The sequence below is a fragment of the Planococcus citri genome, chromosome 2, assembly GCF_950023065.1.
Source record: "Planococcus citri chromosome 2, ihPlaCitr1.1, whole genome shotgun sequence".
Classification (NCBI taxonomy): Eukaryota; Metazoa; Arthropoda; class Insecta; order Hemiptera; family Pseudococcidae; genus Planococcus; species Planococcus citri.
The window spans coordinates 10,392,606-10,407,986 of NC_088678.1; the positions used below are offsets into that span (position 1 = coordinate 10,392,606).

General features: G+C 32.1%; 2 protein-coding genes and 1 long non-coding RNA gene across 3 annotated transcripts; 2 read left to right on the forward strand and 1 right to left on the reverse strand.

The window, feature by feature from the left end:
- The first annotated feature begins 937 nt into the window (after window positions 1-937).
- Window positions 938-3,565, forward strand: LOC135834581 (uncharacterized). The gene is made up of 2 exons (XM_065348498.1): window positions 938-1,062; window positions 2,403-3,565. Exon 2 carries the CDS (start codon window positions 2,433-2,435, stop codon window positions 3,180-3,182), a length of 750 nt encoding a protein of 249 aa, XP_065204570.1. The 5' UTR covers window positions 938-1,062; window positions 2,403-2,432; the 3' UTR covers window positions 3,183-3,565.
- Window positions 3,566-6,758: 3,193 nt separating this feature from the next.
- LOC135834583 (uncharacterized) lies at window positions 6,759-13,123 on the forward strand. Its single transcript, XR_010556704.1, has 2 exons — window positions 6,759-6,892; window positions 12,111-13,123. It is a non-coding gene; the product is annotated as an uncharacterized LOC135834583 (long non-coding RNA).
- Window positions 13,124-13,699: 576 nt separating this feature from the next.
- Window positions 13,700-15,381, reverse strand: LOC135833654 (procathepsin L-like). The gene is made up of 6 exons (XM_065347421.1): window positions 15,271-15,381; window positions 14,999-15,151; window positions 14,685-14,882; window positions 14,266-14,445; window positions 14,026-14,191; window positions 13,700-13,917 (listed from the first exon to the last, which is right to left on the reverse strand). Exons 1-6 carry the CDS (start codon window positions 15,379-15,381, stop codon window positions 13,700-13,702), a joined length of 1,026 nt encoding a protein of 341 aa, XP_065203493.1.

Below are 15,381 nucleotides of genomic sequence, written 5' to 3' on the forward strand. Positions count from 1 at the left end.
TTCAGGTACTACACCTAAAGTACATTTTTCAATTTTCGGAGGATTTTTGAAAATAAAACTTGGCCAAAAATGAGGGAAATAAAGATTTTAAAGAATTGATTAAAAGAGCTGAAATTCGGTATGTTGCAATTTTTGACACCCCCCCCCCCTTCAAAAAATGATTTTCAACTACTTCGAATAATTTTGCTGTGTTTTGAAGCCTCCTGCAGCAAACTTCTGAAATTTGAAATTACCACAAGGATGTTATTCAATAAAGTTGTAAAATTTAAACGTGATACTTGAATTTCAACTAGTTAAATCAATTCAAGGTAATTTCAAGTCGACGTAAAGTCACTAAACGTATCTTGGAAATTACACATTTTTGAACTTGTTAGTGATCTACTCGAATGATCATCCACTTCCCACTTCACTTTTACAAAATTAGTTTTTGTCGGTTCGAAACCTTATTAACTTTTTTTGAGTGAGGGCCTGTCTTAAATTCTTGAGGGGTGAATTTTAAACCACTCACTGTTTAAAATTTGGGCGAATAATACCTGGGTACGTTAAAATTGTTATGAATACCATACCCTTGATTGTTGGAATAAAATGACTATTCTCACTAGAAAAATTACATCAATGTGTTCAGTAAATTTATCGGAATGATGTCGAAGAGCTATCATTGATTTGAAAAATAAATACATATAAGTGACTATATCGTTGTAGAGGAAAATAATGTGTGAATATAATCTTCTTAGTAAATTATTCACGCCGCGCCTATACCTATTGTAAGTAATGTTTATAGAAGAATTTTTCGTTATCATCCAATTTGATTAGATTTTGAATCATTTGCCATTTTTATTGAAATCGATTTAAAAAAAATAATAATACAGGCATGTCATGTGGTGACGTCAATCTACGCATTACACTTAAAATGGTTTTCCTATAAATATTGAGCCATTTTCAATCAATTTCACATACTTAATTTCTTTTTCAACATATTGAGAAATCTGTTTTGTGAAACTAAAAGTGTGTCAAAATAATATTTGTGCTTACTTTCAACGTTCCATCATTCTCAGTTTAAAGGTATGCAAGTGTTCAAGTATAGGTACCTACTTATAGCTTGATAACTTCTTTTGTACTTAGTTAATTCTACAAATAATTTTTATGCATAGGTTAGGTAGGTACCTACTATTTTCAAAACTTTTTTAATTTTTGACAAAATGTATTTTTTCAAATACTGTCGGAATGTTAGACTAATTTATTTTGACGTGAAAAATTTCACAAAAAAATTATCCACGAAAATCAATTTCAAAAGTTTAGAAGAAATTTTGCTGTCTGTAAAATTAATGAAAAACAGGGCAGGTATCTAACAGGTAGTTAAGTTGAACAGAAATGAAAACGTGGCTAAAGAAATGGCTTCGACCAAAAAATGAATGAAACAAAAATCTTGGCCATTAAGAAAGGATTTGTTATCAAGTCATAAAATATGGTTGGAAAATTGATTGAAATAATATGAGATAAAATATGGTGAAATTGCGAGCTTTGAAGTGGCAGGAAATAATGATAGAAATATTTTTGCTTTGAAGCAGGTGTTTGGATATTTTGGAAAAAAAGTATGTTTACTACTTAATCAGATGTTGTGGAACATGAAGATGAACATGTAGAGAAATGGTAAGAATAGTAAGTAAACAAAAATACGAATTCATCTACGAGTTCAGTCTACCATCTCGTTTACGCTTAGGATTGGTGTTTTTGCTCATTATTTATCTCTATGTTCATCTTCATATTCCAACATCTGATTAAGTGGAAAAATATTTCCTTTTGTCCAAAATGAAAGAAAGTTTTATGCTACCTACATCACACTTGCTTCAAAGCAAAAGTATTTTCATCATTAGTTACCACCACTATACAAAGCTCGCAATTTCGCCAAATTTAGTCTCATATTTCGATCCAATTTCCAACAAGAGGGGCCTAGATTTTTTTTTCATTTTTTGGTCGGAGGCATTTCATTCGCCAAGTTTTTATTTCTGCTCAACTTGGGAACTGCCAATTGACCTTTTTACTACGTATATCGTTAAATTGTAATTTTAATGAAATGTTTTCAAAAGTTGCTTCCGAGAAATGTTTTTTACTCACGTTGTTGAATTATTTTTGAACAAAACCTTCAGTTTATATTCACTTGTTTTGTTGGAAATGGGGGATTTGAGCTTTTTCAAAAATTTCATTTTTCAGAATAATTTTTCTTTGAAAGCTCAACTTTCTTGCGATTTTGCCAAAGGTGCAGGGCACAATTGAACTCTACAATGCAATTTGTTTCCCTAACATGGAAACCAATAAGAGAGTCGTCAAAAGGATTAAACTCATTTCGAATACTTAATTGCAATACATTTTCAAAAAAATTGTGTCAATATGTTTAAATTTAGGTACGCGGCAGAAGTATTCATCAGCGTTCAATGAAGTACACAATATTACTTCCATTGCTGTTCGTTTTGCAAAATATTGCAACTAAAGGAGCCAAAGATGTCCTAGAAGGCAAATACAAGATCAACATACCCGAACGTCCTGACACCATTTTCCCACCATTACAAAACTACAACATAAAGTTGACCAAACACTGCCCAGAAACGGATTGCACAGTAGAAGTTTCACGCCACCACATCGTCCCCTTCAACAACCTCTCAACATTCTATAATAAATTGGTACAGAAAAGCGAAGCTTGGAAATTACGATCATTCTTGACCAAATTCGATGAAAAATTCGGTCAATTTTACCGCCAGAAAGCGTTTAATGAGGGAAATAGAAACAAATACGATAGCACCATCAAAAATGTGCATAAGTTAATTCAGGGATTATACTATAATAAAATCGTATACGATCCTAGCGCCAGAACTCCTGAAAATTTCGACGAATTCCAAGGATATTATGCTTGGTTACCTGGAAATTTATTCATTGGTCCTAAAAAACGTAGTGATGATCCGGGTAAAGAGTTTGAGAAATATGCCAAAGTTATTGTAGGAGCTAGACGATTTGAGAATTTGAAAAATGTGTACGATTTAATGCAAGCGTATGTTGATGGCAAAAAGGTAGATTTTGGTAAGCTGTCGAATGGAATGAGAGATATTGCCAATTTCTTAGAACCGCAAGCTTTGAAGAGCGGTGATTGGGTGCGTAATCAAGATGGAAGCTATAAAATTAAAGTTTGAGGGAATCGAAACCAAAAATTCAAGGTGGCGAAGGTTTTATTAAAAGATAATGTAGCATAGTTACCTACCTAATTATCTACCATTTATTCTACCTACTTATGGAAATGATCTAATTTTAATTTTATCAATGTTTCAATCTTAGAACGATGAACGAACAATTGTAATGATTATGTAATTATCTAGTATTCTTAGAGCATACAGAATAGAATATTGAATACGTTCTTGGATGCATTTTTTTCAACCTGTAAGTAATTATTGAACTTCAACCCCATGTATGTATGTACCATACCTAATCTCTAAATCCATGTTTTCTGAGCAAAATAATTACTATGCCATGTTGAATTTTTTCAGTATTTTGCTAATAAAATGAGGTATTTTGATGATCAAGTTGTATTGTTTTAATTTTATACATGCGCTTAATACCCACCTTTGTTTTCTATGCCTGAATAATGTGAGAATACTACTTACTTACTCATTAAAAATTTTGCAATAGACGCTGAAGTTGATTTTACTCACACCTAGTGAAGTCAAATCAATCGCAAAAATAATTAATGGATAAGCAATTGATTAAAATACTTGTATGTACTCATCAGGCCTACATATTGTTTAAAAGGGTCATTAACTATGTGATAAAACTTTATAATGACTATGGGAGTTTTCTGATTTCATTATTCTCATAAGTGAGGTGATCTAACCAACAAAAAAATTTTTGAATCGGACCCAGCTAAATTCAAAGTATGTATGTACCTACATCCAATAAACCATCACCAGCCAAAATTTCAGATGCTTCAGTAAAAATACATTTTTTGATTTTCGGAGAATTTTTTAAAATCAAATTGGGTCAAAAATGGAAAAATGAAAATGTTAGGAAATTGATCGATCAGAGAGCCGAAATTCTGCATGTACCCAATTTTTGACATCCTCCCCCCTAATGATTTTCAAGAGTTTCGAATGGTTTAGCAGAGAGGTGTGAAGCCTCCAGCAAACTTTTGAAAGTTGAAATTTTCACAAAGTGTTACCCAATAAAAAGATTTAAAGGTCGATATTTCAATTTCAACATGCTGAATTAATTGAAGGTGGTTTCAAGTTGACATAGAGCTTTCTACATAAATACATCATTATCTGATTTACATTATTGATATTATTTTTTCGATATTTGAAAACTTGAACAAACTTATAGCCACGGATGTAATATTTTTTATATGACTTTGAAGATCTTGGAAAAATTTGAGATGAATTCTTTGAGTTTATGCGTAAGTATTTCAGCCGTTTAAAAAAAATGAAAAATTTACCTTTCTGACATTTTGGATAGCACTGAAGCAGACTTTCAAATAACAAGTCTGACTTTTGGGGAATTTAAAAAAATATTGATTTACTTTGAACAACTTGAAAACAATTGCAATAATGTCAAAATTCTTGATAAGTATGTATTAGCCTACGTCAGGCTTTTGAAAACTTTCCATACCTAACTGTTACGAAATTGGAAAAAGAATCAATGAAGATGAAGTGTGATACCTATGTCAAATTTTCAAAAAATGACTTTCTGATGTTTTGTATGACTGTTTTCTCTTTGGAATTCTAAGAGTTGAGTTGACTTAAGCAAACATGGATATTAGGATAAAAAAACTTTCCTTGGACCTTAGAGATTAAAGAGCAAACTTAGACATCGTCGTCTATTTAGATGTCCATAGCATTAATTATTGAACAGTATTGATGACACTTTTTCAAAATATAGAGTATCTATAATATGACTGAAGGCTCCCGTTTTGTTTGAAACACTTTCAGTTGACTCAGCGTGTTGAAATTATGCAGGACACCTTTGATGGAAATTTGAACATTGAAAAATCACCCAGGGGACTGAAAATAGTTCAAAATGGTTCATAGCTGTAGGTATGCAATGGACTCATAAAGGTGGAAATAGATTTCAACTTTCTAGGCCAATATGGTAAAATTTGGATTTTTCCTCATTTTTTGAGCTTTTGATTTTTAAAAATTCACTAATAACCTAAACATGCATTTTAGCAATCCAAATTTTGGCTGATGGTGTATTTTTGAGTGCACTTTTTATTCAAGGAACATAGATATAGCTTGGTTCAAAGGTCGGGATAAGTGGCATAGTCAGAATTTACTCAACGAGAGGGCACAATCAGATTTTTAAGCACCGAAAATCGAAATTTATGAAAGTAAAATTAGCCCATTTCTCAAGCGAAGCGAGCATAATTAAAATTTAATACGTACCACGTAAATTTTGAATACGATTCACACGTCAATTGAATTCTGGTAACGAATTTCTCCATCTGAGTCTTGTGGGTCTTTTCAGGAAGCGTACCACTCCGTTAAAAACTGTAGGTATACGTTGAATGATCATCTATTAATAAGTTACGAGTAGATTTCCTGCTTAAAAAATCCGGAGATTATTGAAATTCGTGATAAACACAGATGATTCACATGATAACTCCTAATATGTATGCGATGTACGCATCTTATCTGATTTGTATAACTATTTCCAATCAATTCATCCTAATCGCATCATCATAGAGTGTACACTGTACAGGGTTTCTCAAAGTAAGTATTTCCAAAAACCTACTGCAATTTTTGTATATTCATTTCATTTTTTTCACCTTGTTGATCTTAAAAAACAAGAAAAATCGAAATGTCAAAATCGTGCTTCGATTTGCTTGAAACACCTTCAGTGCCTTAATTCAGTTGGCTTAAGCGTGTTGAAAGTTGGACACCTTTTATGGAAATTTCAACATTGAAAAATCTATTCGGTGCCCTAGAATTGCTCTAAACGGTTCGTAACCGTATGCATTCGACTCAAGGAGGCGAAAATACAGACATTCGTACCAATAATTACAGCTTTCTAGACCAATTTGATAAAATTTGGATTTCCCCCCATTTTTTTAGCTGTTGATTTTCAAAAATTCACCAAAAATCTAAACGTGCATTTTAGCTCTTGATATTTTGGTTGATGATGTATTTTTTTTATGCTCTTTCGATTTGTGGAGCATGATTATATAGTTCGGATCAAAAATGTTTCTGCTGTGCGGAATACTTCCATTATCAGTATGAGTTTGGTAAATAATTTTTTTCACGATTCGATCAAAGTTTGATAACACGATAGATACTAGATAGGCTATTTAAACGTTGCCCTATCATCAATATAATTTTTTTTATCTTCTTTTCAATACGTTAATAATTATTATGAATACCGAGGATGTAAAGTACCTACCTATCATTTCCTTGATTGTTGGAATAAAATGACTACCTATGCTCACTAGAAAAATGACATCAATGTGTTCAGGAATTTTATCGGAATGATGTCGAAGAGCTTTCATTTGATTTGAAAAATAAATAACTTTATCGTTGCGCAGGAAATTAATGAGTGAATGATCTTCTTAGAAAATTATTCACATCCTACACCTATTGTAATGTTTATAGAAAAACTTTCCATTATCATCCAATTTGATTAGGTTTTGAATCATTTGACATTTTTATTGAAATTGATAAAAAATAAATAATATAGGCATTGGCATGTGTAGACGTCAATCTACGCATTACACAGGAAATAGTTTTCCTATAAATACTGAGCCCTTTTTAATCAATTTCACATAATTATTTTCAACATATTGAGTCTGTTTTGTGAAAGTAAAAGTACGTCAAAAGAATATTTGTGCGTATTTTCAACGTTCCATCTTCTCAGTTTAAAGGTATGCAAGTATTCATGTATATACCTTTACCTACCTATTTATAGCTCAACGACCTATTTTGTATTTAGTTATAATTCTAGAAATACTTTTTTATGCACAGGTTAGGTAGGTACCTACTATTTTCAAAACTTTTTTAATTTTTGAGAAAATGTAATTTTTCAAACACTGTTGGTTAAAACGGAAATTGTATGAAATCATACTCGATGATCTCATTAATTCAGAAATTAAAGTTGAAAAATTTTTTTTTGGCATGAAAAATTTCACAAAAAAATTATCCGAGATAATTAATTTTAAAAATTCAGGAGAAATTTTGCTGCCCGTAAAATTAATGAATAAAAACAGGTTACCTAACAGGTAGTTTTAGTGGTGAAAGTAATAAAGACTAGACAGCTAAGCAAAGCTTAGCTGCAAAGTGTGCGTAGCTAGCTGCCTTTTCTACAGCTATAACCGTTATTACATCTAGGTAGTGCATAAGTGAATCAACCATGTCACAGTGATGAGAATTTTTGAAACTCTCACTGCTTCAAAATAATAATTGTTTTTCAGTGTTTTCATATTTTCCAAATTACAATAGGTATTTCAGAATAATTTATAAGCTTGTATTGCTTCTAAATTAAGAAATTTCTAGTTGTTTTTCATAGTTTGCATTGTTTTAAAATTTACAAAATTTCAAATCGATTTCTCGAATTCCCCATCGCTACAATTTCATAAAGTTTTCAATAAATTTTCAGAATTTTGCATTGCTGCTGAGTTAGGAAATTTGCAATCAATTTTTAGAATTCACATTGCCTCTAAATAGTCAAATTTTGAATAATTTTTCAGAATTCTTATTGTCTTTAAATTAAAAAATTTCAAATTCAATTTTCAAGTTCATATTGTCCACAAATTGTAAAACGTTTACTCAATTTTTGGAATTCACATTGCCTCCAATTTTTCAGAATTCTCATCTTCTTCATAAATATTACAATACTTATTTCATATAATTTTCAAGTTCACATTACCTATCTGCAACTTACAGAACTTTTAATCAATTTTTGGAATTCTCGGCGTCTCTAAATACAAATTTTCATATTATTTTTTTTAGAATTTCCATTGTCTTCAAATTTATAAATTTTCAAACCAATTTTCAAAACTTGCTTTTTATTCTAAATTAAGAATTAAATCTTATAAAATACCTATGTTAAGAATTTGCATTGCCTATTACACGAAAAAAATATGGGTAATTTTTACAAAAAAATTTAACTAAATACTCACAATTAAGTACCAGATCCCATTCAATAATTTTTACTGTAATCGTATAGTAAAACTTATCATTTTAATAAATTTTGCTATAGGTACCAATAATAAAAATCATTTTGTTTTAATAATTTTTACTAAATCATGATAATAAAAATTACATGTTTCAATTGTACAAAAATTAGTTCAAGTTAATTTCTCATTTTGAAGTAATTTTTAAATTATAAGTAAAAAGTTAAAAATTATTCATGTCAAGTAATTCTTACTTTATACTTATGGTTATAGGTAGACAAAAAATTAATGAAATGAATTTTTAGTTAGCAAATGATATCATAATTCATAACTCAGTTTCAGCATTATTTTTGCCCCATTACCATGTACTACATAGTAACTCCAAAGCATTTACCTATCCAATTTTCCTACGAAAAATCCGTCACCTACCTACTTACCTCACGGGGATTCGAACCTGGGTCCCTAAATTTCCTATTCCTACCTACATGCCCTAACCACTCAGCCACAACTTTGCTACGAGGGTTAGGGCATTAGAATAATATATTTGTTTGGTAAACGCCCCACCAAACCACGCCCACTTGGAATTTACAGCTAACAGACTGGGGGTGTAACAGGGTACAATGAAACACAGCTGGTGATGGAATAGACTGGGGGTATAGCAGGGTACAATGAACGGCAGGTGTTCTACAAGTCCCCTTTTCCCTTTTTTAGGATTTAATGCATTAAAATAATGAACTAAAATTGCAATTACTCAGCAATTACCCATCCGAATTGAATGAAAATTAATCTATTCCCTCCGCCTTAATGATTCTCAAATGGTGTCCAATAGGTACAAAAAACGGTTGGATAGCTTAAGAGAACATTCAGTTCCAATAAAATTTCATTTCTCAAAGCGAAACCAATAGTGTGCTACGCACACTAAAAACTAATGAAGTTATTCAAAAAGGTAGTGAAAAAAATGAAAAAATCCATTAATGCGTTCATTTGTATTGTTTTTTTTTTTTTTTTTTTTTTAAATCAATCAATCCATTTTATTTATTTGGTTCAGTTTTTACAACTTTATCATGAAAGGATCAGAGATTATTTAAAGATAAAAATTAAAGGAACAGAATTTTAAACCTGAATATCTTGATTGAAATTGATAAGTGCTTTGTGTACCTACCTACTTTCTTTCAATTTCAATAGTTTTGAAAATTTTCCTGTAAAAAAAGAGTATCGATGAGGCCATTTTTCGCCATCAGACAGATCGACTGAACCACTCTTAAAATGTTGCAATAAATGCCTCAAATACAAATCCGTGTTCAGTTTACCGAAAATGACAATTTTTTGGGCTCCAGGGGTCCCCAAAGTTGCGAATAAAAAAATAATTTTTGGAACCACTGAGTATTATCTTCAAAAACTTTTTCACCGTAAAATATCTGTTCGAATCCGTTATACATTATACGAGGCAATTTTTCCATTTTCGACCCTCGGGGGCAGAAATTGGGGAGGTTTAAATTCTTGGAAAATTTTGGAACCACCATTTTGAACCCTGCATTTTTGAACCCCGCTAAAAAGCTTTTTACAGTTTATTAGTATCTGTGAGAACTCCATCCTACCAAATTTTTAGCTCAATCGCTGGTGCTCAAAAACCCAATTTTCCAATTTTTTGTAATTTGGATATTTTGGGAACCCCTGGGAACTAGGAACTTGCGATTTACACCTAACGTAACGTTTTGAGGCATAAATTCAATCATCTAGGTGAAAAAGCTTAACTAAGCTTCCTGTATATTCGTAATTTTGAATCCTTTTTTTAGAGCCCTCCACTTTGAGCACCCCTGAAAAAGGCGTTTATGCATATTTCTTCAAATAAATTGAAGAATTTACATTATAAACTCACTAGCAAGAGCTCCATAATTTTTCATTCGATTTTTCCGGTAACTTTCAAAATTGAGCTATTTTGACCCAAATTCTGAGATTTTTTTTTTTTTTTATTTATTTATTTATTAAGAGCCATTTACAGCAACTTAGGCTAGGGGCCCTATATTAAGACAAACTTATGATTAGGGTATATACATATCTAGAAATAAAGTTACAATCAGTACAAGAAATGGGCTACCTGGGTTTTTAAATTTTAGAAATTTGATGACATTGTCTATATGAGTGGGGTCATCAGAAAGGAGGACTTGAAGTTGGTTGGAATTTAGAAGTCTGGAGCATTCATTTTGGTAGGAAGGATAGTCTATTAGTAGATGAGCAATGTTTAAAGGGATGTTGCATTCTGGGCATGATGGGGGAGGCTGTTTGAGGAATATGAATTGGTGAGTAAGAAGAGAGTGACCAGTTCTGAGTCTGGTGAGAAGAACTTCAGATCTACGCTGAAGTTGTTCAGAAGTTTTCCACAAAGATGAGATTTTACTCTTCGAAAAAACGTTAAAATCACGTTTTCATGTCTTCAACGAAGTAAATTATTCTCAGAATTTGGGCCAAAATAGCTCAATTTTGAAAGTTACCGGAAAAATCAAATGAAAAATTATCGAACAGTTGCTAGAGTGTTTCAAATGTAAATTCTTCAGTTTAATTTGAAAAAATATGCAAAAACGCTTTTTTCTGGAGTGCCCAAAGTGGGGGGCTCTAAAAAAATGGTTCAAAATTACGAATATACAGGGAGCTTAACTAAACTTTTTCACCTAGATAATTGAATATATGCCTCAAAACGTTACGTTAGGCGCAAATCGCAGGTTCCCAGTTTCCCAGGGGTTCCCAAAATATCCAAATTACGAAAAATAGGAAAATTGCGCGGATTTTTGAGTACCAGCGCAAAATTTTATTGAACTCAAAATTTGGTAGGTCAGAGTCCTTTCAGATACTAATAAACTGTAAAAAGCTTTTTAGCTGGGTTCAAAGGGGTAAGTTCAAAATGGAGGTTCCAAAATTTTTCAAAAATCAAACCCCCTAATTTTTGCCCGCGAGGGTCGAAAATAGAAAAATTGCCTCGTAAAATGTTTAACTCGTTCAAAAAGATATTTTACGCTAAAAAAGTTTTTGATAATAATAAATTAATCAGTGGTTCAAAAAATTATGTTTTTTTCGCAGCTTTGGGGGACCCCTGGATCCCGAAAATTGGTCATTTTGGGTTAACTAACCTTGGATTCGTATTTGGGGCATTTATTACAACATTTTAAGAGTGGTTCAGTCGATAGCGGTTTGGTGCCAAAAAATGGCCTTTAGGTATCAATACTCCTCCTTTGCTTTTGTTAATTTTTTTCGAATTGGGGGGGGGGGTCGATAGGAGAGCTTTAGCTTTCTGAAAATTTGGTTGAGAAAAAAAAGTAGTGAAAAAGTGATTTTTTCAAAAAAATCCCGTTAAATACCATGAAAAAGGTGGATTTTTATGTTGGAGACAGTTAGTAGATTCTCTATCACTCATCAGTGTCATACTTATCACTATTTTTGAGCTAAAAAGAATACTACGCAATTTTCCAAATTCATAGTTGTCCGAACTTGATCCAACATAGCGTAAGGGGTAAGTTGGGGTGAATTTGTAGGCTGAAACTCGACGCTTATTTTATTCTTCTGACCCAAAACTACTCGTCCTTGGACGACTAAGCTCAAAATTTCACGACAGGATAAACACGCTTTAAAGAACATTAATCTTATAGTTTATGGGTTGGTACTGAATTGTATATTGATATTTTTCATGACATTTTTTTTAAAAACAAAAAATCCAAAGATTCATTGGAGCCTTGAGAACGGCTCAAAACTGCCATTATTCGATTGAATATGTCAAAAGATATGATTTTGAATTTTTTATACTTCCTTCATCAAATTAAAAAACAAAAACTGAAAAACGACATTCTGCACCACCAATTATTAAATTTGTCCATGCAAAAGTACTTACTGTATTTTCATTTAAAAAAATTGACAATATATGTCTGAATTACTAACCTGTATTTCATTTCTGATCCATTTTTGAAAAATTGATCTACAGGTGGAACATTCTCAATAACAAAATGAAGCACATAATATTCCTTTCACTGCTGTTCATCTTGCATACCATCGCAATCCAAGGAAACGACATTCTAACTGGAAACTTCTCCCTCAACATACCCGGTCGACCAACCTCACCATTTCCGCGTTTACAAAACTTCAACTCCAACTTAACAAAACACGGCCCAGCTGGAAAATCTTTCCCGGTAGAAGTCACTCGTCATCACATCATCCCGCTCTCACACTTCACGAAATTCTACAACGAATCAATTCGAAGAGACGAATTTTCCAAATTTAAAACATTTTGGTTCAGATTCAGTCAACGATTTAACGAATTCTATTCTTACAAAGCTCTTGAAGAAAGAAACGAGACCAAATACAACACTATTATTAAAAACGTGGATAAAATCTTCGAAGGATTATTCTATAATAAAATAGTACACGATGCTAAAGCCAAAAAACCAGCAAATTTTGACGATTTCCAAGCCTACTACGCTTGGTTACCAGGAAATACATTCGTTGGTCCTAGTAAGCGTAGTGACGATCCTGGTGAACTTTTTGAGAGAAATGCTCGAGCAATTGTGGGATCTACACGTTTCGCTGATTTTAAAAAGACTTATACTCTGATGCAATTTTATATTGATGGTAAGAAGATAGACTTTGATAAATTATCCGATAAATTGAGAGATTTAGCGACCCCCTTGGAATCTGAAGATTTGAAGAGTTCTGATTGGGTGCAAAATAAAGATGGAACTTATAAAATTAGAACGCAAAATTAGATATTTTTTCAACGTTTCACTGGAAAAATTCTGGTTTTTTTGCACGATGAATTTCGTGAAATCAACTACAATACCTATTTACCTATTCTTATTTATTTGTTTAGAAATAAGCACAACATGTACTTATCTACCTCTATTTACCCACCTAACTAAAGTTAATTGAAAATTGATTTTATTCTAGAAATAAAGAATAGGTGGGTACTTAATTGAAATATACGAGTATATCATACCTACATATTTTTTGTTTAGAAAAAAAAATCAATAATTTAGTTCTAAAATTTGAACTGGACATCTTATAGGCCTAAAATTAATAAATTACTTAAATGAAAAATCATGGATGAGCTACATTATTTTTAAAACGAAACTTCACGCTCAAATACATATGATCAAATTTTGAAAAGTAAGGTATGTAATATGGGAAATTTTCTGTACTTTCGATTGAACTGATTTTGAAGCCAATATGTTTCATCTATTAAAAAAAGCTCAAGGTGGTCACCTTTGGGCACTTTACCTTAGTTCCAATTTTCTGTTATGCAAACATAATTCTGTTCTTAATTGGTTTTACGATTGTTTCCTTTCACGATTCAATGACCAAGATATATTTTTCAATCACCTACTTGTTGAACAAGCTTAACTCAGGTAAAAGCTACTTTAGGAATGGTTTTGTATCAATTTTTTTTCTTTTTCGAAATGACAAACTCATTTTAGTGTTTAAAAGTTTATTACATTATGGGATAATTCAAGTATCTAAGTAAGTATCTATCTCTACCTACATTATAAGTAAAAAGTTTCTAAACAAGATTATAATAATTCAATCCATCAAGTACAGATTTTTATTTGCAATGCCACACAGATTGTTCAAATTGCGTGCTATTTTCACATATCCCTTTTCTCCCCATCTCGAACCCCACGAGTTTTTCACCAACCAATAATCTCTTTCTGTTTTTATATCAGTACCATAGCCCACAATTAGGAGAGCATGATTCATTTCAGGAGGGTTTTGTCCACATTTCACATCGTCGTAGATACCTGTTTAAAAAAAAAGTGATCATAGCGAATCGCAAAAAAAAAAATAATTTATCAACTCTTGATCGGTCAAATAGTTTGTTTTCAACTCAGAAATAGCTAATTTGATACCCGATTCGTAATCCTTCAATGCTGTTGCATTGATGTAACATGAAACTGGTCCATGAGTAAAAACAATTTCTTTCAGCAAGGTTTCATTCTGCGTGACCTTCGCATATTTTTTTATGGCTGCTTCTCCATACTTTGGTACTGTATTGTTAGGCCTACACATATTTTTCTGTTACGGAAGAAAAAAAATATCAACATTTTGAGAAGATAAATTAGCCTACCAACAGATCTTTCGATTCTCACCATTTCTTTGAATGGATATGATTTTTCAGTGACAATTCCATTTTTTATCGAGTAATCTAGAGCTTGGTGCACATATCCACCGCAGCAGTCAAGTTGCTCTAAGCAGTCCACAAATACTTGCGCACTAATGTTCATCAAATGTCCGTTTTGTTTGAAAATGTATCCTTCTATGAGTTCAGCCTGTGAAATTTTTTATGCTCTGTAGAAATATTACCTCGAAATATTCATATCCAAACACAAATTCATAGCAATGGGTCAGGTTGGATCTCCCCCCAAAAAAAGTCTGCTGATTTTCACCAAATTCAGAACATTAAAAATGAAGGTCTACGCAGAATTTGGTTAAAATCCGATTTTTTTTCGCAATCCGCCCTACAATATAGGTACATAGGTCTATTACTTTCAAATTGTTTAAAACTTACCGCGACAATAGACGAAGAACATGCGCAATATCCTTGATGCCTTACTCCAGCAACCGCTCCCTTGGTAACCCAATCAATTTTATCAGGAACGGTATTGTTGTTGGGGGGAGGAGAGTTACTAGTTTCTTCAATAAGATCCGCTTGCGGAAGTGAATCCAATGGCCAACTCAAGTATATGTTAGCAAACTCTTCTGAAGTCTGAAATGAAATTATAAACGTCACAATTAATAAAAACTTGGCAATGATTCATGATAGGTAGCATGTTTCTGAGCATGTGAGCTCGAAGTTCATAATCCATAACAACCAAAACTTACCAGATCACTGAACTCATTTATTCCTTTTTTGTATGTCGTTTGGTTTCTTTCAAATAGTTCATTATGCTGATTAATTGCTTCTACGGTGCCAAGATAAATTTTAAATCGTTCAAGTTCTCTTACAGCCGATGCGTACTTTTTATTGAATAGAACCTAAAAATGATTAAAATCGATTAGATTTACTAACTTCTGTAATTGAATTACCTGGTAATCGTAGCCTATAATGTAGGTATCTTAATAAAACTCATCTCTGTCTATAGGTATCTACCTACCTTGTAAATGTCCCATTTCGGAATACCAGATACTTGTTGGTTCAAATCTGTAGTGAGTGCAAAAATCTGGGTGTTGATCAGTGCACTCAAAGATACGAGTAAAAGTATCAT

Coding starts and splice junctions, on each gene's coding strand:
- LOC135834581 (XM_065348498.1), top strand. CDS start 2,433: ATGAAGTACACAATATTACTTCCATTGCTGTTCGTTTTGCAAAATATT.
- LOC135833654 (XM_065347421.1), bottom strand. CDS start 15,381: ATGATACTTTTACTCGTATCTTTGAGTGCACTGATCAACACCCAGATT. Junction 15,152..15,270: donor CGAAATGGGACATTTACAAG/GTAGGTAGATAC, acceptor AATCATTTTTAG/GTTCTATTCAATAAAAAGTA. Junction 13,918..14,025: donor ATTGAAGGATTACGAATCGG/GTATCAAATTAG, acceptor TTTTTTAAACAG/GTATCTACGACGATGTGAAA.